The sequence below is a fragment of the Kogia breviceps genome, chromosome 8 (genome assembly GCF_026419965.1).
Source record: "Kogia breviceps isolate mKogBre1 chromosome 8, mKogBre1 haplotype 1, whole genome shotgun sequence".
NCBI classification, from domain to species: Eukaryota; Metazoa; Chordata; class Mammalia; order Artiodactyla; family Physeteridae; genus Kogia; species Kogia breviceps.
The window spans coordinates 47,600,068-47,627,084 of NC_081317.1; the positions used below are offsets into that span (position 1 = coordinate 47,600,068).

Below are 27,017 nucleotides of genomic sequence, written 5' to 3' on the forward strand. Positions count from 1 at the left end.
TAAATATACACTTTTTTTAAAGATAAGTTGTTATTCTATTGAGTAATAGAATATTTACATTCATGGAAATGATAACTACAGTCTAAACTGATGGTATACAGTGAGGACACATTCAATTTTACTTTCCATAATCTCTTCCCAAGAACCCACAGAGTTTATCTAGTGTTTGTTTGCTAGGGCTGCCATAATGAAGTACCACCAACTGAGTGGCTTAAACAACAGAAATTTGCTCACTCACAGTTCTGCAGTCTAGACCTCTGAAACCAAGGTGTTAGTAGGGTTGGTTCCTTCTGAGGGCTGTAAGGGAGAATCTGTCCTGTGCCTCTCTTCTAGCTTTTGGTAGTTTCTTGGCAGTCTTCAGGGTTCCTTGATTTTTGCTGCACCATCCCCATCTCTGCCTTCACCTTCACATGGCATTCTCCCTGTGTGTGTGTGTGTGTGTGTGTGTGTGTGTGTGTGTGTGTGTGTGTGTGTGTCTGTCTGTCTGTCTGTCTGACCGTCTGTCTATGTTCAACTTTCCCCTTTTTATAAGAATAGCAGTCATGTTGTATTAGGGGCCCACCCTACTTTAGTATGACTTCATCTTAACTAATTACATCTTCAGTGACCCCATCTCAAACAGGGTCACGTTCTGAGGTACTGGAGGACTTCAACCTATGAACTTGGGCGGGGGGGACACACAGTTCAACCCATAACACTAGTGATATACTCTAGAAAGAGCACTGGTCATGGGACAAAGGAAAATTAGAATCAATTTTTAAACAAACTTAGTTTCATAAAATCGAATGTTTTAAAAAAAAATCTACCAATTCACTCTACCAGTTCCATTACATGTAGAGAGGGTTTGTTACATCTGAAAATAAGCATAACTATTCTAGGAATATAAGAGGATTCTGCAGAGAGAACAACTGGTAATTCCACTGGCTGCCACCTCCTCCCCAACCCTGGAACTTCTGTCTTCTGCTAAGTTTCATCATGACTGAGCTCCATCAGCCAAAGCTGTGCAGTGGTTCAGGGCAACCAGGGATATGCTTGCTCCAAGTACCTCCCCTTTTCTATGTTGCACCCCGTTAGGGAGATGCCAAAGTAAAGGGCTCCAGAAGCCTGCTAGCTCTTTACTCACATCTCTTCTCCACTTCCCAGCACCCACAGAAGAATGGGCTGGAGGGCCTAAAAGACAGACAGTACTACACACTGGACCACCTCCCTTTGGTTGACTGAGGCTGCGATCCTAACCATCTTTTCCTTTAGGATAAATCCTCTCTGCTTCCTCTCACCCTCTTAAGCAATTAGACTCCTGCCGAGTTTACTCTTTAGTACCTCAGGTATGCCCAGTCAGTGCCACACTGGCTGGACTTCATTTGTGAACCTTCATTTTACTGAAAAAACATTCAAGTCTTTTGAAACTTGTGTGCTTTTTCTCCTGATGCTTGTGTCATTTTAATTATGAATATTGTCTAGAGCTGAGAGACTCCATCAATAATAATTACAATTGAGGGAGGGGATGTTAGGTGATCCTTTAATATGAAGAGCAATATTGGTGATATTGTCCATTTGATTTCTTACCTTTATTGCTTATTATATAAGTTATTATATGAAAAATGTATGGATAATATTATCCAGGCCTAAGTCCTCTTCTGACTGTTAGATAATTTTCTCAATCTGTATCATGTGAGGTAAAAGATGGGTTTCACTGATAAAATGTTTTTAGCAAAACAAATGTTTTATATTCTATAAAGAATATAGGTCTTAAACACCCCCAAGAGGATGTTTCAAAAAACTTTCCCCTAAAGAATTACAGTTAAGATAGCCCATGAACCAGAATTTACAGGGCATTTGGATTGAATTTTGCTATCTGATTAGTTTTGTAGGAGATATTTTGTGGTTAGCCAAAAGAACATACGGTATTGTAAATGCTTTGAAAACCAAAAAGGTCTGTTCTCATCTTTCTATCAGCAATATTAATTGTTCTTTAAAATCTAGGAACCAAAAATTTACATTACCTCATGAAAACATACCTCTTAATTTTCAAAGAAAATCTTATAGTGGTTTATTTAAAAAAAAAAAAAAACACCTAAAAACTATTGTAGGACCAAAGATAAAGACATCAGACTGAGTCACAAAGCTTTTGGAAATTCCTCCCCAGCATTCTGATCTCCATTTGGCAGTGACATCATAATGTCCCTCCTAGTTATAGGACCTGCTGGGCAACAGAAAGGAAACTCTGAGACACAGTAGATCACTGGATAAATCACATCATTTTCCCAATGAATTTTATATTGTTTATTCTTTTATGTGGGGTTTTTCACCCAGAGATTAGTGGTACGGGTCCCACCGATGAAGGTGAGCATTTAAAACTTGCATCAAAATAGCAGATAAGAAACATGATCCATTATCCTAGAAAATTGCTCCGTAGCAATTTTTTTTAAAACTATTGAAGTATAGTTGATTTACAATGTGGTGTTAATTTCTGCTGTACAGCAAAGTGACTCAGTTATACACATATATATTCTTTTTCATATTCTTTTCCATTATGGTTTATCATAGGATATTGAATATAGTTCCCTGTGCTATACAGTAGGACCTTGTTGTTTATCCATCCTATATACAATAGTTTGCATCTGCTAATCCCAAACTCCCAATCCTTCCCTCCCCACCCCCTTGACAACCACAGTCTGTTCTCTATGTCTGTGAGTCTGTTTCTGTTTCATAGATATGTTCATTAGTGGCATATTTTAGATTCCACATGTAAGTGATATCATATGGTACTTGTCTTTCTTTGTCTGACTTACTTCAGTTAGTATGATAATCTCTAGGTCCATCCATGTTGCTGCAAATGGCATTATTTTATGCTTTTTTATGGCTGAGTAATATTCTATTGTATATATATACCACATCTTCTTTATCTATTCATATGTCAGTGGACATTTAGGTTGTTTCCATGTCTTGGCTATTGTAAATAGTGCTGCTGTGAACATAGGGGTGCATTCATCTTTTTGAATTATAGTTTTGTCTGGGTATATGCCCAGGAGTGGGATTGCTGGATCATATGGCAACTCTATTTTTAGTTTTTTGAGGAACCTCCATACTGTTCTCCATAGTGGTTTCACCAATTTACATTCCCACCAACAGTGTAGGAGGGTTCCCTTTTCTCCACACCCTCTCCAACAATCTGTGGCAATTTCCTGTAATGATATAAAGTTTATTGTTGGAAATATGGTATAACTTAGATTTTAAATCTCTGACTCAAATCCTTTGTGAAAAAATGCAGTTAGAAAAAGAAAGTAGTCAAAGAAATCAACGTATTTCTGATCTCTGGTCATACTTTTTTTTTTTTCGGTACACGGGCCTCTCACTGTTGTGGCCTCTCCCTTTGTGGAGCGCAGGCTCCGGACGCGCAGGCTCAGCGGCCGCGGCTCACGGGCCCAGACGCTCCGCGGCACGTGGGATCTTCCCGGACCGGGGCACGAACCCGTGTCCCCTGCATCGGCAGGCGGATTCTCAACCACTACGCCACCAGGGAAGCCCTGGTCATACTTTTTTTCAGGGCCTGAGATGACGCCCTTACCTGAGCAGCCTGTGGCTGAACAACCATATTAAGTGGAAACAGAAAATAAGGAGAATACTCCTGCTAATGAGAAAACTGGCAATTATTATAAAGATATAAAACAATGTAAGCTTTTCAAGTTAAAAGCAATACATATACAAAAGCTGATTAGACTGGTTTGATTTATTTTAACTCTAAAACTCCTATAATCATTTTATTTCCTACTTAAAATTTAACTTACCTTATAGACGTTTCAGCATATGAGATGAAATCCTTATTTCCTACAACTTTTTTCATGAGGTGTTATGAAGTTTAATAAGATCCTCTTGGTAATTGTCTATAATTAACATAGGGTTTATCATTAGCAATATGGTTATTTATTCACATTAGAAACAACTGACCTAACTTTATGGTGAGTTAACCAAAATTTATCTGGAGGTGTGTGTCAGCTTTCTAGGGCTTCTTGAAACAAAGCACCACAAACTGGGGCTCAAAGCAAAAGAAATTTATTCTCTCACAGTTATCACAGAAGCCAGAAATGCAAAATCAAAGTTTTGGCCATGCCAGCCTCTCTCCAAAGCCTCTAGGAGACTATCATCCCTTGCACCTTCCAGCTTCTGGTAGCCCCAGGAGTTCCTTGGCTTGTAGCAGCAGAACTCCAATCGCTGCATCTGTCTTCACAAGTTCTTTCTGTGTTTCCATGTCCAAATTTCCCTCTTCTCAATAAGGACACCGTTTTGGATGAGGAGCCCACCTACTCGCATGTGTCTTAACTAATTAAATCTTCAATGACTTAACTTCCAAATTAGGTCACATTCTGAGGTACTGAAGGTTAAGACTTTAACATAGCTTTTTGAGGCAAACAAAATTCAACCCATAACAAGATGACTTTGAGATGTTTAGAAGGTCCACTGAACTTCAATTTATTCACCATTCATCGTATGGCCTTTCTTTCCATGTCCTTACAAGGTCCACCATTCTAAAATGTGAAAAATTCATAAGAAACTCTTGTTAAAAATTAAATATAATTGAGATTAAATCTAATTATCCTGGAATCTTTAATAATATTAATAAAAGAAAAAATAGAAATACAATTAATATATACACATATACATAACACTCAAGTACTTTGAGAACTATAATATGTAAGTTATATTTCTGTATGTTCTTTGATGAATCAGTGTCCTCTTTTGTAGGTTAAAAAATTCCCTGATGGGGTTTCCCTGGTGGTGCAGTGGTTGAGAATCTGCCTGCCGATGCAGGGGACACGGGTTCATGCCCCGGTCCAGGAAGATCCCACATGCTGCAGAGCGGCTGGGCCTGTGAGCCACGGCCACTGAGCCTGTGCGTCCGGAGCCTGTGGTCTGCAATGGGAGAGGCCACAACAGTGAGAGGCCCACGTACCACCAAAAAAAAAAAAAAAAATCCCTGATGCTGAGAGAGGTCAATTGCCAGGTTTCATAGCTACGAAGAAGCAGAGTCAGGAGTGGTGTCCAGTCTGTTCACCACAGGCTGCCTCTACTGTATTCAAAATGATGCAGTTATTTCCTTTTCAGGATGTACCTCTATTTTAAATGACCACAGGGTAAATAAATCAAGAGCCTGATGATTACTTTGATTAAAGAAAAAAAATCTTTCTTACACACACACACATATATATAAAACATAAATGGGATTATATTAAAGGATTGTATTATGACTTGCTTTTTTCATGTAATAACTCCAGAGCTCTTTTCACATCTACCTCATTATTTTTAATGGATATATGCTATTCCATAAAATGATATGTTCTATAATTTATCCACTATCTTATTAAAGAATTAGATTATGTGCAGTTTTTTCCCTTGTACATTCTTCTCATGTACACTTGGGTGTATCTCTCTTTGGATAGATACCTAATACTGGAATTTTTGAATCAAGGATAAATCTTTAAAAATATTGATAGATACCACAAATTGTACTCTGAAACTTATCTACCAATTTACATCCCCCAAGAATGCACCACAATATCACATCACATACAATGAATATTGTTAATCATATATTGTGAATAAGTGAGAATTTTTCATTACTGTTTTTTTTTGTTTTTGCGGTCCGCGGGCCTCTCACTGTTGTGGCCTCTCCCATTGTGGAGCACAGGCTCCGGACACGCAGGCTCAGTGGCCATGGCTCACGGGCTTAGCCGCTCCACGGCATGTGGGATCCTCCCAGACTGGGGCACGAACCCAAGTCCCCTGAATCGGCAGGTGGACTCTCAACCACTGTGCCACCAGGGAAGCCCTCGTTACTGTTTTAATTTGCACTCTGATTACTTGTGAAGCTGAGAATTTTTCTCTGTATTTATTGGGCATTTTTATTTCTACTTTTGTGATTTACCTGTTCATATCCTTGGCCCATTTTTCTATTAGGTTGTATTTTCATTTGTTTGTAGGGGCTCTTTTTATATTTAGTATATTAATCTTTTCTCTACAGTAAAAGTAACAAGTATTTTCTCCCAAGTTGTTGCTTATCTTTAAACTTATTTAGGTATCTTAATCACAGAGAAAATTTAAAATTTTATGAGATCAATTCTTGATTAATTTCTTCTTCATTTTGTGTCTTATTTAGGTAGGCCTTATCCAATCCAAGATATTAAATTATTTTCCAATTTTTGGATAATTTTATATTTTTGTTAAAATTCTTAGGTCTTAAATCCAATTATTTTTGTATATGGCATAAAATATGCATAAAACTTTACATTTTTCAAGGAGGATTGCCAGTTGTTTAACAGTAGTTCCCTACTGATATGAAACTCACATTTAATATAATCTAAATTCCATTTGAAATTGGTCAGTTGCTACATTTTTATTGTTTCTTTGATCTGTCTTTCCCTACAAAAATACCACAGCATTTTAATTTTTATACTTTCATAACTCATAACATGAATATTGAGCTGTGATTTCCTTTTATTTCTCCATAGATCTAGCCCAGAAATTCTTCAAAATTAATGGCAGTGTGTGTGTGTGTGTGTGTGTGTGTGTGTGTGTGTGTGTGTGTGTTTTGGGGAAATGAATATATATATTTATATACTAAACACACATATACATTCACGTGTGTAAAATTTTCTGTCATTTTTTGAGATTTTGGAAAGAGGAGACATGCATATGAATGTTCAGTCTGGCATCTTGATCCAATTTACTTTGACTCTGGTTAGGTGGGTATGTCCATTAGTTTTGAATTACAACCAGTAATTCTGACAACTCTTAAGAGCAGGATTCTTTATGTGCATATGTAAATGTGAATGTATTGGGGAGATCTTGTTTGTTATTGAAGTATGTGCTTTTTAAGCTGAACTATTGCAGTCTAACAGAAGGTTCAAGGGCAAGTGAATGCTTCTTACTTGGCTAAAATTTGACAATGTTAATATAAACAGTGATAATATTACACATCTACAAATCCTTTGGCACCTATTATGCACCTATATATGTTTTTTTTGTAATTTCCTTAATAATTTCTTTTCAGAAAGAGTCAGTTAGCATAAGGATACTAGTTTGGAATTTTTCCCCATGAATTTTATTTTTGACCCTTGCCCCAATTGTTATTTTGTAGCTGATGAATGTCTCAAATACTTTATTATTCTTTTCTTGGAATTAGTTAGTGCATATGTTTTAAGAAAAAAAAATCTGGTTGGGAAAAATGTAAAAGGAACAAGAAGTGACTTAGCTAGCTGCTGAAAAATTTTGATCTTATGTTTTTAGATGTGTTTACAACACAAAATCCAAATGGCACACAGTCTGAAATATCTGTGAGAGCAACAACTGGCCTGAATTTTTCTCTAAGAAACTGGAAGTACCGAAAGACACCATTGCAAATATGAAGAACCCTTAAAGCAAGATTTCAAAATAGCACTACAGATTATTGGGTAGGAAAAGGTCTTAGTGGAGCTAATGTCATCAGGGAGTCTTAGTTCCTAAAATAGGGAGACTCTACCATAGCCATTGCACTGATAAATTCAGAAGGCAAGGACGTTCTTATATTTCTTAGCCTCATATTTTTGGTTGTGTGGAAAGAAAAATGAAATAACTAAATTTAGGACTCTAGAAAATTGTTTTTTCTTAAACCCACATTTTTACTTCTTTCTGATTTGCACTTTCAGCTTCAAATGTTATTTCTTTTTTGCATCTTTCCACCAAGTGTAACTATTGATAGATAAAACTGTTGCCAGCATGTGACTCTGGAGGCCATTAAAAGTCTCTAAAGTACGTATACCACATCTTTCACCTTGAAGTGTCAATAGCTCATATCTATGAAAAGCAAGAAGACAAGGAAAGGGGGATGAAAATAAATAAGGCAAGATAGCATATTTCTGGCTATGACAATATTCAATATTGGGAAAAGCGAGACTCAGCAAGGCCTAATTATTAATAAAGCTACTTGACAATAATGAAATATTTTGAGCAATTCTGAAATTTGGGGCACAAATGGATAGGGACATTTCAAGGGCATACATTAATTAGACAAACCTCTCATGGGAATTTTGCTTGCACACAGCAGACAACATCTTGAGCTTTTTGGGATAAGACACACAGAGCCAATTCTTAAACAGACCAGGTACCTCAAATTCCCTTAGGAAATGGATTATTGAAGACCACAGGACCCATGGAAGAGATTCCAAAACCCTAACTTCTCTTCCTACAATTCAGGTCCCCAAAGGATTGTCAAAGTTGTATTGAGATAAGAAATTTTTGCCATTTTAAAAGGGGCCCTAACAGAGGGAGACATGTTGACATGGCGGGGACGTTCTGGAGGAGCAAGCTCCCCAAGGAGATGGAAATCTCCAGAAAAATTTTGACTAACAATTCTTTTAGTCTCTAAAACAATGAGAGCAAGGCAGTAGTGAGACAATCCAGACATTTTTCTCCAAAATCAAGTCTGAGGGTGGCATAGCAGAGTTAAAGGATTGCTTACCAATTGTTCCAGCCCTGCCTGGAGCTGTGTCAACTCTGGTAATGGATTCTTTTTTCCATCCTTCCTTGCCAACAAGATACCTGTGCTGTTTGTAGGCTCAGTAGAAATCTTCCTAGAAGTGGGGTTGCCTGTACTTCATATGGAACTTTATTGACTCCTGTATGAAGCAATTTAACTGAAATTACCAACTTCGTGGAGAGAACAATGGTCCTTCAGTCACAATTGTTCCCAAATACACTCTTGCTGACATACCTCCAGATGGACACATTGTAGACTGAGATATATACTAAATCAGGCCTGAAAATCCTTGATTTGTAGCCCCAAATCTTTAGGGCCAAAACTCTGTTTTGAGTAGTTAACATGCATGTGTTTCCAGTTTGCAAGGACACTGATGTTACAACTCTTTCATGTCACCACCCTGACCAGCAACCAACTTGTCCTGAAGTGACAGTATCACTTCAAGGCCTGTTCAGGGAGCCATGTGAAGCCAACGTCCCTCATCCAATAGATCTTCTGTACTGTCAAAGGAAGCCTGTGGCCCCACGCTTCCAGTTTTTCCTCACTCTTTCAAATTATAGGCATATTAATCCCACCTCAGGCAACCCATTATCACACAAACATCATTCTTCAAAGCCTCCTTTAAGGTATCTCAGGAAAATGTCAACATCTTTCTCTTTGTTTTTTTTTTTTTTGTTTTGATATTTTTTTGTCTCCTTTTCTTCTATTTTTTTAGCTTAAAAAATGCCTAATCACAAATGTTGAGTCAATATTTTTATATGCTGATAATCCATCATGCCTTTTCGTAGATAAACTCGTCAGTGAAACGAGGACATTATCACCTCCTGAAACAGTCAGCAATGAAGAAGAAAGTAAAGAACCTATTGAAAAAACTATTCACAGTATTAAAGTTACAACACTGTAGTCAGACCTGGAGCATATCATTATATGACTTAAAAATATAACTTTCATTAATCTGAGTATTTTGTAAAGTAATAACATGCTTAAAGAATTTGTACTACTACAATTTAAAGTCACTCTAAAATCTTTTAAATGGTAAAAAAAATCTAAGACTCAATTTTCAGATTTACTTGACAAGTGATAGGAAGTGAGTTCTTTTTAAAATACAACTTTATTTTAGTAAAATGTATTACATTTATATTTATATTAAATATATATTTATCTAAAATATCATGTGTATAAATATATATTTATATAAATATATTTAATACATTTTAATATAATTTTAAAATAATGATGTAACAATCACATGCTTGAGAAATAAACTTGCTTCTGCTTAGACTCAATAGTTTGTGTTTCCTAAGATTATTAATGGGGGAAGGTTCAGAGTGAGAGTTTACAAAATCAAAATTATCATTTTACTTTTTCTGACAAGAATATTGTTCCTTATAAAATACTTGTGAAAATATAACAACCCAGGATGGCTCTCCTCTAAGGTCTTGAAAGAGGAGTGGTCTAATTGAAGGCAGTGGCCTGTTACTACATGAAACCCTATGTTCTCCAGTTCATGCAATCCAAGTATGTTTCTCATATGATTACTCTAATATTATTCACTTTCTTGATATATTTAAATATAGAAATCTTATCATCCTGGTTGGCCCCTTCTTAAATACCTTCAGTAATTTTCTACTAGGTTTGGGGTCATATTCTAAGTTCTTAACCAGGCATTCAAGTCTGAAATGATCTGACCATTGAAGAACTTGCCAGTCTCATCTCTGGTAACATTCCTCACCCACATTCTCCACTCCAGGCTACCTGAAGCTCTCAGAGCTTACCGAACCTGCTTATGACACCTGGGTTTGCTCACAGTGGAATGACCTCTCTCTTACATAGTTTGTCTGGCAAACAATCTCTAGTCCACTGAGCCTATACAGGAGCCACTTTGAGAGGCTCCCTCTCAAAGTGTTTCTGGCTTTTGGATGTTGAATTAGATCCCTCTGTGCATACCACCTGTGCATTGCTATGAAAGCCCTCATTACCCTGCAACATAATTAACAGTGATTCTTGTCTGCCTCCCAAATTGAGAATGTGTTCCTTGAGCATAAGACCTTGACCATTTCTGTAACTTTAATGCCAACCACAGGGTCTGGCACATGATAGGAACTCAAGGTATAACTTTTAGATGACTAAAGTAACAAACAAATGAATGTTCTATCAAAAATTTACTGAAGCCTAATTACCTTATTTTGTTATCATGTTCTATTTTGCTTTTTAAACAGAACCAACCAAGACTCCAAATGAGCCTGCATTTTGGACAATGTTAGCTAAAGGTAAACTCATAGTATTTAGGTAGCTGGGAAAATGTTTTGGTCTTTTAAAGTCTTCTGTAAGAAAGCCAAGATCAATGTAAATTGTTCTAATACTAAGAATTAATAAGTCAACATTTTGCTGCCATCATCACATGCAAATGCAAAACAAACCCAGAAAGCTGATCAGTGTCACACATTTTCTGATCCTCTCCCCCAAACTCTTATTTTCCTACAAATGTTGCAATCTAGTCATTTAATTTATGATTAAAAATGTTAAATAAGTCTCTTGCTCAATATAATCCCTCTTTGTATTTGGAGCAGTATGTACATGGAGAGGCATGAATGGATGCAAAGTATATATCAAAATATAGGCATGCATAAAGGTAATATATAAATCATAAATGTACAATCATGCATGTATAAATATAACATGCATAACATTTGTATGTATGCAAGTATAAATGTAACATGCATATCATCTATATATGCATACATGTATAAATATAATTCACGTATCACACACATATATGCATGTGTTATAAATGTAAAATACATACCATATTCAATGGATCCTAACTTGCAGATTCTGTATTTGTGAATTTACCTGTATCTAAAATTTATTTGGAACCCTCCACTTGCAGAACTTTCACAGTCATTTGTGGACACACACAGAGTAGCAAAAAAAAATTTAATTGCCTGATGCTCTTGTTCCCAGCTGGAGTAGAACAAAGGACTTCTTTTATCAGCTCTCATGCTTTAAGCAAGTTTCTTTTTTGCTGGTCTATTTAGTGCTAGATGTTTCGCATTTTTGTGCTTTCTGTTGGCGATTTTGCTATTTTAAATGCCCCCCAGGTATAGTAGTACAATGCTGTTTAATGTTCCTAAACACAAGAAGGCTGTGATGTACCTTAGGAGAAAAATGTGTGTATTATATAAGCTTCATGTAGGTGTGAGTTACAGTGCTGTTGATTGTGAGCTCAATGTTAATGAATCAGCAGTATATACTAAATAAAGTGTCTCTAAACAGAAACACACACACAAAACAAGGTTAGATATTGATTGGTTGATGAAAATGTAGTGACCAGAGGCTCACAGGAACCTAACCCTGTATTTTTCCCTTAGGAACAATGATGGTTCAGTATTCACTAATTCAGTGCTCACATAGCTTAACTACCATGACTACCATGAACAATGAGAATAAGCTGTATACACACACACATATACACACACACAATAATTTTAGTAAGTGAATTTTGTTTACCATAACACCAATTTATTGTTTTAACAGCTATAAATGTAACCGCCAATGAGGACAACCAACAAGATCAGTTTTTTCACCCAATTCCAAGTAAGAACAAAATACTTCAATTAAAGGGAAACACAAATACTTTCACACATTTTAGTGTCTACACGGTGATACTGTTTTCCTCAGTAAGGTATAGAATATGTAAGAAGGTAGCATGGTGGCTGACATCATACCAGAGAGGACATTTACAGTTTTAGGAAAGTTATGGTTCCTAAACAGTGTTCTTCAATGACCACATTGCAGATGACTATTTCCATCTTCCTGTTTTCTAACTTATATTCCTGAAACAGTAAACCAAATGGAGGAGTAGGCAAGTGAACAATATTTAGGATGCAGTTGTTTTAAATTGACAGACTTTTTTGAGCAGTTTTAGGCTTATAGAAAAATTGAGTAGAAAGTACAGAGTTCTCATATATTCCTCCTGCTCAGTTTCCTGTTATTAATATCTTCCATTGGTGTGGTGCATTTTTTTTTACAACTTATGAGCCAATATTGATACATTGCTATTAACTAAACTTCATAGTTTACATTAGAGTCCACTCTTTGTGTTGTACAATTCTACAGGATTTTGACAAATGCATAGTGTCTTGTGTCCACCATTACAATCATACCGAGTAGCTTCATTGACCTAAGAATCCCCTATGATCTACCTAGCCATCCCTCCCTTCCCCAACCCTTGGCAACTACTGATCTTTTCACTGTCTCTATAGTTTTGCCTTTTCCAGAAGCTCAAATCATTGGAAACATACAGTATGTATCCTTTTCAGATTGGCTTTTTTGCTTAGTAATATGCATTTAAGATTCCTCCATGTCTTTTTGTGCCTTGATGGTTCACTTCTTTTCATCACTGAATAATATTCCATTGTATAGATGTACCAGTTTATTTATCCATTCACCTATTGAAGGACATCTTGACTGTTTCCAAATTTTCGCAATAATGAATAAAGCTGCTAGAAACATTCACGTGTAGGTTTTTGTGTAGTCATAAGTTTTCAACTCATTCGGGTAAATACTAAGGATAGTGATTGCTGAATCATGTGGTAAGACTATGTTTAGATTTATAAGAAACTACCAAACTGTCTTCCAAAGTGGCTGTACCACATTGTATTCCCACCAGCAAGGAATGAAAGAATTCCTGCTACTGAATGTAGTTTTCATTAATGGATTAATTTTATTTATATGAGTAAAAGGACTCCTGACTTGATGGAAAATTTCATAACGAGGCAATATATTAATTTCCCCCAAACCTCTTTCCTACAAAAAGACATTGAAAAAGAAATAGCATCTGATAATACATCTAAGCCCTGTCACCTCAATTCTGTACTGGATTATTTGACAAGTACAGCCACTTTCCTTTCAGTGCATCAAGAAAACAGAGTCAGTCTTCTTTGTTTAGAAAAGTGATATACAGTAATGACAAATGCTTTAGAAATATTTTGTCTTTTCAAGTAATTAAAATGAGCATCACTGATTTTCTATTACATATTGAGCACATACTACACTATACATACATTATTATGTCAGCCCTCACAGCAACTCCATGAAAGTTGGTATTATCTCCATTTTACAGATGAGGAAACTGAGGCTTAGAGAAAAAAAAAAAAGCTGTCCAAACTTGTAATTAGGTTTTCTATAATTTCCAGTGGTTAGGAATTTCAAACCCTTCTCTAGTTTTGACCACCACCTTGATAAACAAAATGTACTATAAGCACACCTATTTACAAACACCTTTTTAAGGAGTAGCAAAGCAATTCAGTAGCACAGTCCATTTAAACATAATTTGTTTATTCCCCAAATAATCTGCCTCAAAGTCAAGATCTCAGTCATTGACAACTGTACACATTTCACTCCCCTTGGCCTAGAATTGCACTTGGACAATTACAAGTTTTTTAAATATCAGAGAGTTAGACATGGGAGCTTGTCATTGATTATTACCAAAATATCATTACCTAGAAAATCATGAAATCCCTTGGAACTTTTGGGTGGGAGGAGGTTGGGGGAAAGGGGAGAAATAGCAACATGGTTATTTAAAGTCACCATTAAATGCCTATTAAGTCAAATATATATTCAGGAAGATATAAAATTTGGCAGTAAAGATATATTTTCATTACTTCAGTAAAAAGACTTTTGATGTTTCTGGATCCAGACATGATTTTTATTATATAATGTATTTTAGAAAGTTAACTAAATTTCCATTTCTTTAACATCAAGTACTCTAGATTGGATCAGAGTAATAAAATGGCAAATTCAGTTCTTTTTTAAAAAATAAATTTATTTTATTTATTTTTGGCTGTGTTGGGTCTTCGTTGTTGCATGTGGGCTTTCTCTAGTTGCAGTGAGTGGGGGCTACTCTTCATTGTGGTGCGTGGGCTTCTCATTGCGGTGGCTTCTGTTGTGGAGCACGGACGGGCTCTAGGCACATGGGCTTCAGTAGCTGTGGCATGTGGGCTCAGTAGTTGTGGCTCGCGGACTCTAGAGCTCAGGCTCAGTAGTTGTGGTGCACGGGTTTAGTTGCTCCATGGCATGTGGGATCTTCCGGGACCAGGGCTCGAACCCATGTCCCCTGCATTGGCAGGCAGATTCTTAACCACTGCACCACCAGGGAAGCCCGCAAATTCAGTTCTTAAGCCTTGTGGAGAAAGCATTGTAGTACATCGTCCTTTTAGCTTAAAAGAAAGTCAATGCATGTCCCAACAGTAGAATTGCATCTTTCTCTCTTGAAGGACTAATCCCTTGTGTGTAATTTCATCACATTTTTAATAGTTATCTCTTCAGAGTCTTGATTGTTTTTTTAATTATTATTCAGGGAGGAAGTCTGATACATATTTTAACATCTGGTAACCTGGGTTTGATACCAAATTTTGCCACTTACTAACTATGTACCAAGGGCAAATCCATAAACTTCTGTGATCCTGGAAAATAGAGCAAAGGACAGCTCCCCCAAGATTGCTGTCAAGGGGAAAGGTAAAAAAAGTTAAGAGTACTTGGCCATAGGGAGTGGCCTATAGCCTTCTCCTTTGCATTGCATGAGGTTAGCAGGGAGAACTCAGTGAAGGCTCCGGGTGGTGAAGGCTTCTCTTCAGTTGCTTTGCGATCCTTATTCCTCCAGGAAAACGTGCTGAACAGAGTTACTCTTTCCCACTGCATTTTCTTTCTTTCCTCTCAGACTCTGATGTGAATGCTACAGATAAAGACAACCTGGCAGAACTACAGGAAGCCAAATTAAAGTTAATGCTGGGCATCTCGTTGATGACCCTCTTCCTTTTTGTCATCCTCTTGGCAATCTGTGGTGCCGTGCTGTACAAAATGACGACAACGAAGTAAGTCTACAGACCTCTGGAGTCTTTAAGACACATGAGAGGAAACACCCACCCTCCTCTCTTTAGTAGAGTGCTAGGCAAATGTGACTCCCAAGTTTATAAGGTATTCATTTTGGCTCCATTTCCCCTATTTGGAAAGGAGCATGGGGCTGTCTCTCAGGGAATATCCCACTTGGACTTTTCCCCAATATTTTAAATAGTCATCTAGAGATAGAAACAACCCTAGTCAATTGGAAAGCATATAGAGAATCTAGAAATGCATTCTTTTTTAATAGCCTTGAAACAAAAGGGTATGAACTCTGTCCTAAATAGCACATCTGTGTAAGGTCTAACATTTTTCATTCATTTATATAGTGTTATAATAAATAGCTAATACATTGGACAGAATTCATATATCACTTTAAGATGCTTTTCTAAGCCAAGCTGCAAATGTACACAATTAAAAACAATTTTTGATGTATGTTTTTCTTTTCAGATATGAAAAAATTTGTCAGAGTGGTGTATACTCTGTTAACCCAGAGCTGGCAACTCTTTCTTACTTTCATCCATCAGAAGGCGTATCAGACACATCTTTTTCTAAGATTGCTGAGAGTAGCACATTTTGGGGCACCACTTCTTCAAAATTAAGGAAATCAGACACAAGGTCAAAATCTAGGACAACGGACATGGTTTCCACAGGCTCAGATGAGACAGGCATGAATGATGAGTAGACTTAATTCAGACTGATGAACGGAGAGAGGAACCCACTGATGAATAGACAACTTTAATTTTTTGGTCATAAAAAATATCTTGGTGACACTCATGTTATGATTTGGAAACTCTGCTAAGACCTTCAAATTTTCTGGTGTTTTAAAAGGAGGGCATATTCAATAAAAAATCTCTCAGCTATAAAAACTATTTAATGGAAAAAAACAGAAGGAAATAACTTAAGGTGTGGAAAACTTCATCAAGTAAAAATGATCCTGGAAAGTGACTTAAGGAAAATATTCATTCTAGGCTGGTTCTTTTAAAAATGAGAACATTTAGATTTTTACCTTACTTGGGGGCATTTTGAGGACTTTCAGGGTAATCACTACTAACTACTCCCCTCCCCACCACCAAAGCCAAAAAACCACACCTGTTCATGTTTTATTGGCAAAACAGGTGTGCTGTATCAAGAGACAAAAAACTAGCACTAGAGACTCCTAGCATTCTTCAATTGTTTCCAAGTCATCGGGGTCCTCTCATAGGACAGTAAGATTTAGAACCTTCTAAAGTATCTATAACCATTTGAGATAACATTGTTTTTCAGAAAAAAAGGAAGGAAGGAGGGATCCCAGCATGTCATTTCCTAGAGGGGGATCCATGGGTCCTGAATCTTTTAGAGCTGGAGGTCCCTTCCTTCTCTCTTCCCCCAAGCACCCAGGCTCAGTATGTGCTATTGGAAGAAAAGCAAACATCTCGAAGACTAATTGAAGTTATCAGTGACTTATGAACCTATCTATCCTAGGAGTATTTCAGTTTACAAAGAACAACAATGGAATAGGGAACTGTTTCCCTTTTAGGAATCAGTTTCAGCTGGAAGGATTTTAGGGCCACGTACCAGGTCCTTGGTGGATATGTGTTGATGATGGGAAGGAGAAACTTGTCCTCCTAAATTCTCACCTATTTTATGCTATAGGCACTTTAGTACATTACAGCACACTGAATTCTACTACCCTATGAAAGGCAAGTTTATTTTACAGATCAAGAAAGGAGAACTAGGGTAAGTCAGATACCTTGCCTAAGATCACCTGCTAAAGAGAGGCAAAGTTTAGATGTGCTTCACAGCTGAGGTTCTCTCCATGATCCATGAAGGTTAATAGCCAAACTTATTATAAGTCAAAAGATGTTGTTTAGGAGCAAGGTAGGCATCCACAAGGTAGGAGATTCCTTAATCCAAGGGCCCTTTCAGCTCTTGGGAAATTGTTTTCCCTACCTGTAGGTTAGGTCTTTATGAACCTTCTTCCCCATGGAGGACAGACACACACTACACCCACCTGACGCGGCCCTACCATCTGTTCTCTGGGTCCTTCCCTCCCTCGTTATTTTCTCCCCTGACGCCAGCCCCAACCTCCCCATTGGCTGGGAAAGCTACGAAGCTCCGCCTTCGAGTAGCAACGGACTATATAAGGCGGTACCCTGGCTGGAGGAGTAGTAGTGGGGTGTGTGTGTTGAGCTTTGCCTGCTTTTGCTAACAGTGCACACAATTTTCGGAGGCAGAGGAGGTGGCCTTGAGCAGTAGCCCATGCTGCCCTCCACGGGTTACTTTTGCCATTTTTCATGCCCTTTTGACAGCCCCGGGGGTCGGTGCCAGCGTTTGTGCTGCCAGTTCAGGCACCAGGAAATGCGGTGGGAACTGAGTGAGGCAGCTTGTTGCAGCAGCTTGGAGGTGCTCGGAGGGCAGCGGAGCCATGTTGAATCCATGGGTGAGAAAAGACTTGTGGGGTGGGCTTGGGGAGGGGTTGGCTACCAACCATTCCCACCTTTTTACTCCACCCACCCTTGGAAGGGACCACGAATTTTCTTGATTGGAAAGAGGTGTAAGGGTTGCTTTTGTCTCCAGTACTAACGTACTGTACCTTGAGAAAGTTACTCAATATGGCTTTACTATGCCTAAAATGGCCAAAAGAGATGTTAACTATATATAGTTTTTAAATTGGTTTCTCATCCTCAGTTGGCGTAACTTGCAGATACCACTGTAGGTAGCATTGTAAAGTGTAGTCATGGTATTGGGGGCGGGGCATGAAGAATGTCAGGTAGTCCTCACTGAAGTTCACTTTCTTCTACCCCCTCCCCTAGTCTGGAAGTGAGGAGAGGGTCATACAGCCCAGGCTGGTGTGTACGTGTGTTGGGAGGGGGAGTGTCTTTTCATTTGTCCCTAGCTGACCCTCCATGCCATTACTAAACCTGGATTTCCTAAACAGGTTGTCTGCACCTCTGATTGTGTTTGTTTCCTCTTAAAGGACAAAATAAAACCAGTTCCTTTTTAACTTGTTTCCCCGTATTCCGAAACACCCTTGCATTTCCTTTCTCTGATGCCCATAATCTGTCTCTTCCCCAGTCCTCAAAAAGGGCTGTTTACTCCCACCTACCTACTTAAGGGCAATTGCTATAGAGTGGCTATTATGGGCAAGAGGAAAACATGCACTTGCCTTCGAATGAGGAACCAAGTTGTTAAGAGTTCCCAAGAGTAAATCTTCCCAGCATCGCACACCCAGATTCAGGAGCCTTAAGGGATAATCCTTAGTCCCTCTTACTTCGCCCCTCCCACGTCAGGTGTGTTCGACATATACCGAGCAGTGAAGGTGCTATGCAAGATCCTGTTTGAGGACGTTCTTCGAGAGCTTTTGGGTGGTCACAGTTCCTGAAACCGTGGAGGGGGGCGTCCCAGGGACATTCGGGAAGATGGTTGGCTTAGGCTGGTCTTCCGCAGAGAATCTCCGCCCCAGTAACAGAGAGCTCAGCTTCCAGGCCCGGCTCTACGTGGGTGGCCACCCCGCCCCCAAGGCTTGGGAGTGGGAGAGCGGGGCGGGGCCAAAGTCACGTGGCCAGGGAGGCAGGGCGTGGAGCGTGCTGTGGACCTGCGTGTGCGGACCGGTGATGCCAGCTCCTGGGAACGCAGGATTCTAGAAAGGCATGCGCAGTAAGATGCATGTGCGTGGTCTTGTGTGGTTTTATCCTCGCTTCCTGTCACCCATCCCCGGTATGGAATTACTCTAAGGAGCTTCCTGTGCTCTGGGGAAAGGTGATGGGTGGGGTGGGACCCCGGTTGTGGCGAAGAGGATTTACAAATCAGAAGGAGCTGTTTCCAATCACCTGTAGCCTGAGCAAAGGTTATAAGTGTGCCTCAGACTTCAAAATTTGCCCTCCAAATCTAGCTTCTGATGGAGCAAAAAAATTTTAAACTTCTGACATGGAGGGAAAGTACAGTTTTTTGTTTCTTTTGTTTTTTCAATACCATCCCAACGCACTGCTTAAATAGACTTTCCTGAATCATGGCAACCAGATAAAACCCAGCTTATGCCAAAATGCAGTTCTAGCTGGTTACCCAGAGTTTACTCCCCTTTCCAAGTTTATTTAAAAAGAAATTAGATCCATTTGTTTATGTTTGGAACCTATGATAGTTCTCATTCTTGTGCCTGCTCTTCTCCTTTTTCCTTCTCCATCAAAATGTCCTACACCTTTGTTACACACGTTGTTTTGTATTTCAATAGAGTTGATTTCTTAATAGAAAACAAATGATAAATTGAAAAGCTAGTGAGCCAGGAGAAAGCTCATTGTGTAAAGAGGAAGCACATGTGTGTTATCAAAACATGTAGGTTATCTAAAATAAATTCAGAGTTTTAACGAGTATAATTTGGATGACATCTCATATCTGAAGTTTCTTGTTTGGGAGAAGAGAGAAGTATGTAAATTATCCCATAATTGCCATAGGAAAGTGTATCTTGGAAAGAGGGACGAGGTGGGGCTTTCCTTAGTAAAAAGGAAGGAGCTGCCAGGTATTGTGAAGAGCCAAGACTAGCAGCCTGATCTCTTGTCGCTGTCCTGGGTTTCCTCAGGAGTGTGGATCCAACTGGTCTGGAATTTTTTTTTTGATTTTTTTTTAAGTTTTTTTTAATGGTTGGTTGGTTATGGAAGGGTGTGTTTTGCTTAATTTGGTGTTTGAGGCATTCTGTACAATATCAGGGTCCTTAGTGAGAATGTTAGGAACCACTAAATTAAGAAAAAACTAATGTTTTAAAAAAACTTTCTTGTGACAGAGGAGATGTATTGGTGTGTGAGACTATGTACAGTTCTGTGTAAGAGGCATTCGACTATTTGAACTATTACCAAATTGTCACTGCTTGGTAAATAATAAGTTGAATAGAGTATACCCAAACCGTGTCATGTTTGACACAGTTTAATATGTATACACGTGGCCTATCCCACAGATGTATAGTTACTCTAGTAATAAGACACGAATGTACTTTAATCAGTCATGGGAATGAGCTAGACATTTGAAAGACTTAATCAGTGAGAGCCATTGACATTCTCATTCCAGGAACTGACGACCTGTTAGTCAACAATTCCCTTCATTTAAGGCTGGGTTTGGAAAAATTAATGTCCTTGTGATAGGAAACTCATTGTCCAGGATATACTGGAGTCCACATTTTCATCTTAAGTGATGTTTAAAGATAAACTCATCTTCCATTAACAACACTAGGCACAACTATGGAAGAACTGGAAAGAATCAACAAAGAAATCGAGTCAGTCAAGGCTGAGGTTGCAGAAAAGCGGAAGAGGCTCTCCAGGTTTACTTTAGCGCTTGAAGAGTTACCGCAAAGCCCCATGGCCTCCTTGAGTGACACAAATGTGAGACAAGGTTTTCCTGAAAATAGCCTGGTCCCAAAAGAACAGTGGAATGAACTGTCAAAGAGCAAAGAGAGTCAGCCTAGAAGGTACGTGGTGGACCACAGATGTCCAGCAACTGACCTTGAATATGATCCCTTGCTCAATTATTCTGCAGGGCTGCTTGGGGCATCTAAAGCAAAGCAGGGTGAGACTGACAGGCAGCACTTCTGGAAAAAATCTGTGGGTGGAAATTGCCACAAGTCCCTGGAGAGCCAAAGACCTTATGTTTCACCAATACGAATTAAAATAAATCTTCAAGATTCTGATGAAGATGACCTTGTAATGGATGTACCTCCAATCATTCCCACGTCTAAGAAATCTAAACAATTTAGAGGCTTTAAATATCAGAATATGGATGAAAAGATACAAGTATTGCCCCTGGAGGAGAGAAATCTTCAGATCAGTGGTATAGAAGAGGAAAAGATAGATGAAACCCAACTAACCACACAAACAGATGATGACAGTAACAAGTTAGAACCACCAAAATCACACATGAAAACCTCACCAGATACTAAAACTAACATAAACTTGTGTGGTGTTAAAAACCACATTTCTAAGGTGGAAAGCTTCGATGGTGAGGAAAAGCATGTCTGTATTTCAGGAGAAAGTATAACTTGTGCACCTCTCAGTGACAAAGAAATACAGAAGGAAAGTCATAATGAAAGTTATCCAAAGAGCAGAAGACATGTAAAAACAATTGATGATACTCAAAAAGAAGAAACTGAATGGCGATATTCACCAAGCCAACTCCAGTTCTCTTATTCAGACGATCATGTGAAAGACAAAGTTCTGAGAGTACAAGACGACAGTCAAGACTTCACTACTTTTGAAGACAACAGATTAGTTGAATTTGATTTTGATAAGGAATGTACTGAAGATGACACTCCCTCTGATTCTGATAACAATGTGAAGGAATGTCTTCGAATTTTCAATAAGTTCACACGAAGCAAAGCTCATAAGGGAGAGACTGCTAAGCAGGTTGGTCCTTTTTAAAAAATCCTTTTCCTAAATCTAAAGGGGTTTCGCTTAAATATATATTGTCTATATTCTAAACTCTATAGAATATATATAACCTCTATTATATATATTTCTAATATTTATGATTAATAATGTATTAAAATAAGGCAAGGGCTTCCCTGGTGGCGCAGTGGTTGAGAGTCCACCTGCTGATGCAGGGGACGCGGGTTCGTGCCCCGGTCCGGGAAGATCCCACATAACGCGGAGCGGCTGGGCCCATGAGCCATGGCCGCTGAGCCTGCGCGCGTCTGGAGCCTGTGCTCCGCAACGGGAGAGGCCACAGCGGTGAGAGGCCCGCGTACCGCACAAAAAAAAAAAAAAAAAAAAAAAAGGCAAAACCTTGGTAACTGGCCAGCCATCATGTCTTGCAGACTTGACATTTTCCAGAGACCCTGGTATTATGTACAGTAACTTATAGTTGATTTTCCAAATTAGCGGTATCTTTTATAGGAATCTATGCATGTCAGAGTATCCAAATTAAATTATTTTTTCTGAATTATTTTTTAATAATTTGCCTACTATTTTGTAGCTTGGATTCCTGTGGCTCTTCAGGAAACATAACTTTGCTTTTACTACACTGAAATTGGATAAGTCTTATCTTTTTCCCATTAGCCTTCAGGAAAGCAAATGGAATTAGCTACACAATATTACCAAAACATTTCTGGACCGAAAAGGAGAATTGCACACACTGCCCAGTTTGATGTGAGTCATTTTGTTTCTCTTTCTCACCCACTTCCCGCTGTCCCTGTCTCTCTCAGCAGTTTATGAAATACCTACCATGTCATTTCAAGCTTTAAGTATATTCCAGTACTTGTTATCCTATTATCCACTAGGGGGCACAGGTGGGCAGTCAGTAAATTCATTGCCTACTTGTAAGCATTTTCTGAAACCTTCATTTTTCTCCCCCGTTATCTAACGTTTCCGTTAAATGAAGGTATGTTGTTTTTGTATAACCTTTTAACTATAAATTAATATGGTCAATCCTTATTATTTTCAGATTCTGTATTTGCAAATTTGCCTCTTCAGTAAAATTAATTTGTAACTTTAAAATCAAGACTCATGCTTTTGTGATACTCTGTACACAGGCACAGTGGCCAAAAAAAAAAAAAAAAAAAAAATGAATGGAATCGCCTGACATGCATTTTCCCAACTAAGGTTGAACAAGGCAACACTGCCTTCTTGTTCAGCTGTCATACTGTTAACCAAGGTCCTTACCTGAGTCTGTCTGGTGCCATGTTTTCTGCATTTTTGTGTGTTTTGTTGGTGATTTTGTTATTTAAAATAGTCCCCAAGTATAGTGCTGTCTAGTGTTCCTTGGCGCAGGAAGGCTGTGCTGTGCCTTACAGAGAAAATGTGTGTTAAACAACTTTGTTCAGGAACGAGTTATTAGTGCTGCTGACCACAAATTTAGTGTTGTTGAATCAGCAGTATATACTAAATGAAGTATCTTTAAACAGAAACACGCATATAACAAGGTTATGTATTCATTGGTTGATGGAACTGCTGTGACCAGATACTCACCTGCACCTAGGAGCAATGGTTCATTATTTGCTAATTCATTGTTTGTGGGACTCTATAGAACTTAACTAGCATGGGTAAGGGGAATTGACTGTAGTTTTTCAAAGCGGTTTGAACCTCTTGTAAATTTATATTATAAATGCTGAAGTTCTTTTATGGCATGTAAAGAAACTGTACAAACACTGCAGCAAGTATTATTCCTTTAACACTTTTGTGTTAAAAAGTGCTATTTAGGGCTTCCCTGGTGGCGCAGTGGTTGAGAGTCCGCCTGCCGATGCAGGGGACGCGGGTTCGTGCCCCGGTCAGGTTAGATCCCACATGCCGCGGAGCAGCTGGGCCCGTGAGCCATGGCCGCTGAGCCTGCGCGTCCGGAGCCTGTGCTCCGCAGCGGGAGAGGCCACGACAGTGAGAGGCCTGTGTACCGCCAGAAAAAAAAAGAAAAAAAGGGCTATTTAACACAAACTTTATTTCTCTGCTCCAGTCTCTGTATTTTTGTGTGTGTGTGTGGTATGCGGGCTTCTCGCTGTTGTGGCCTCTGCCGTTGCGGAGCACAGGCTCCGGACGCGCAGGCTCAGCGGCCATGGCTCACGGGCCCAGCCGCTCCGTGGCATGTGGGATCCTCGCAGACCGGGGCACGAACCCGCATCCCCTAGCATCGGCAGGCGGACTCTCAACCACTGAGCCACCAGGGAAGCCCCTCTCTGTATTATTTTTACTTGGTACATACTGACAGCAGAATCTTCTGCAAGGCATAAAAAGACTTTATGCTTCCAAGTCGCAAATAAGACCCTGAATTCCAGTTCTTAACAGAATAGTTGAACGTCTTTGAGCAAATTATTTAATTTCTCTGTTTCATTTTCCATATCCGTGAAATGGAGATAGTGAATACCTGCGCATCCCGGGGTCAGATATTATAGGTATTTACTAAACTAGTTTCTCTCCCCTTCTCTCTTATGAAAAAAGTTTTTATGAGGCTAACCTTGTTTCTCTTTAATTGCAAGTGATGTGGTGGTTAGTTTTCACATTACTGTGCTGTATAACTTCTGCCCAAATTCTTATATTTAAATGATTGTCGGTTTCATCAGCAATTAAAAAAAAAATACATTCTCACAAATAGAAGTAACTGGACAAAAGAAGATAAAGATTTTTATGATTTTAAAAATATGTTACCATATTGCCTTCTAGAAGGGTTGTGACAATTTACAGTCCTACACAGTGTTCCAGGGTTCCCTTCCCACAAACCTTACAAAAAAATGGGTATTATCATTTTTTAAACCTGTAAGTCTGAGTGAAATTTTTATTTCCTTATTTTATATTACATTTCTTTGGTTACTAGTGAAGCTGAACATTTTTTCATATGTTCCCTTCTTTCTCATAATGAACGTTGCTGTGGAGAAGTCTCAGGCTAGCCTGCTATTTCTCCCTGTATGGGTCACCTGATACGTCTGCCAGGTTACCTAATGGATTCTTTTCTTAACTTTGAATTTCAATAACTTCAGTAGGATATGTCTTATTACCACTTCTACCTGCATACAAAGTGTCATTTTCTTATAAGATTTAATTTTCTCTCATTTCAAGAAAAATGTCTTAAATTATATGCTTAAATTGTTCAGTTTTATTTCAGTTTATTTCTGGGAATATTCCAATTATGTGTGTATTGGACTACATGTAGTATTGTGAATGTAGTCAATTCCAAAGAGCTTTTGTGCAAAAGGAAAGTGAAATTATCCATCTTATCCATTTTTTAAATCAGGATTTTTTTGTTTTATGTTGATGCTCTATAGGTTCCAACCAGTAAAGAGATCACTAGCCCATCCAGGGGACCAGTCCCACCATTAATTAGTGACACTGGAATCCTTCAGGCCCAGCAACAGACAGTGCAGATAATGGCTGCCATTAAGGGTGGGCAGGCTTTTGTTGCTACCACTTCAGAACAGAAAAAAAATACATTTGCATGTCCAGCCTCTCAGACCCAAAGGAAAGCCTCAGGAGGTATGAGAAAATCTTCTTTTTTAAAAGTCAGTTATTTAATAAATGGGGTTTTACCTTATTTTAAAAATGTTTCTTATGAAGTCTATATATTCCCAATTATAGTTAAGTCAATCACCTAGAGCTTTACATGAAATAATACGATTAGCATGATAGCTAAATCATTTATATTGTTTATCTCTATATGCTAGGCAATAAATGGTAGTATTTTGCATGCATTCTTACATGGAGCAAGTTGCTTTATAAATTATTTAAATTTGTTCTAGGTTATACTGGAGTTGGTTATTGGGACGCTTTTGTGTTTGCATTTTGTTTTCTTCAAGAAAAAAATATATGTGTATATATATATAGATCAAGCCTATAAATGAAGCATTGTGAAATTTTGAGTTGATGATTGAAATAAACTCATCATCTGAGACTAATGACATTAAAATTTACCTTTTCCTTTTTCTCTCATTCATTTTAAACTTCTTAGAAAATTCATGTACATCAGACAGCCTTCATGTGGATGTAGTTCTCTCAAAGGAAAATCCAACTGCAAAGCCAAACAGATCACACATTCCTGTGAAAAGTATTGCTTCTTTTCCTGTAAAGGTACTATAAACTAAGTCTGAAGATAAGAATTTTATTTCTAATTACCATCATATCCTACCCATACATAGAGCCCCTTGGAGAGTGGGTATATTCTTCTCTCTGAAAACCCCTAATTCAGATAAATGCCAAACCTATTGAAGAGAAATTTCAACCTTTTTTGGTTACCCTTAGATATAGTTATTTTCATATTATCATGAGATGTGTGCTTGTGTGTCACTTTTGGTTAATTTGGTTTTCCTATCCTTAGAAACATTGGGCATTTTTTCAGACCTAAAATATCTGTAGCTATGATTAATTTAAGCTGCCTCAGAGTTTTTCAGAGAAAAGTTTTACATTGGAATATGTCTTTCAAGCCACATCCAGTGAGGGGTGTTTAAGTGTATATATGTGAGAGAGACGGAGACAGAGAGACAGACCTTTAGAAAATAATGCCCACTAGTAATATGATAGTACAACCTTTCCTCTTTAGTCAATTTTCCCCTACTTGTGGCAAGGATTTTTTTTTTCTTTTTACCAAATATTCTTTAGCAGAAAACTACTGGTCAGTTTTAAGGCTTTGTCCCTCCTTAAAAGTGAGGTAGATTAACTCATCCTAGAATTCTTAGTCTTTTTAAGTCCGTCAAAAGGAATGCTCACCTTGTTTCTAGCTGGGATCGTTTTAATATTGAATATGCAAAGATTGTCATACATTTAAGTCCAAACATTTTTCTTAATGAAAAGGTAACTGAAAGGCATTGGGACATATATTTGTTTTAAGAATAGTAAACTGGGACTTCCCTGGTGGTGCAGTGGTTAAGAATCCACCTGCCAATGCAGGGGACACGGGTTCGAGCCCTAGTCCAGGACGATCCCACATGCTGCGGAGCAACTAGACCTGTGCGCCACAACTACTGAGCCCGCGTGCTAAGAGCCCGTGCTCTACAACAAGAGAAGCCACTGCAATCAGAAGCCCACGCACCACAACAAAGAGTAGCCCCCACTCACCGCAACTAGAGGAAGCCCTTGCGCAGCAATGAAGACCCAATGCAGCCCAAAATAAATAAATAAATAAATAAAATTTTTTTAAAAAGAATAGTAAACTACACACCTTCCTATATGCT

At 38.4% G+C, this 27,017-nt stretch overlaps 1 protein-coding gene across 5 annotated transcripts in view; it reads left to right on the forward strand.

Moving 5' to 3' along the window:
• MOB3B (MOB kinase activator 3B) overlaps positions 1–27,017 on the forward strand; it is a 291,202-nt gene that overhangs the window by 229,626 nt on the left and 34,559 nt on the right. For 2 of the 5 annotated variants that reach the window (XM_067041387.1, XM_067041388.1), the window contains exons 4-5: positions 25,119–25,326; positions 25,799–25,917. The exons of 1 other annotated variant lie outside the window; for it this stretch is intronic. In XM_067041387.1, the coding sequence (XP_066897488.1) occupies positions 25,119–25,326; positions 25,799–25,917 (327 nt within the window). Of the gene's footprint in view, positions 1–15,233; positions 15,388–15,862; positions 16,292–20,613; positions 21,778–22,428; positions 22,519–25,118; positions 25,327–25,798; positions 25,918–27,017 lie in introns of those variants that run through there. 2 more of the 5 variants (XM_067041389.1, XR_010841957.1) reach the window with 2 other exon arrangements.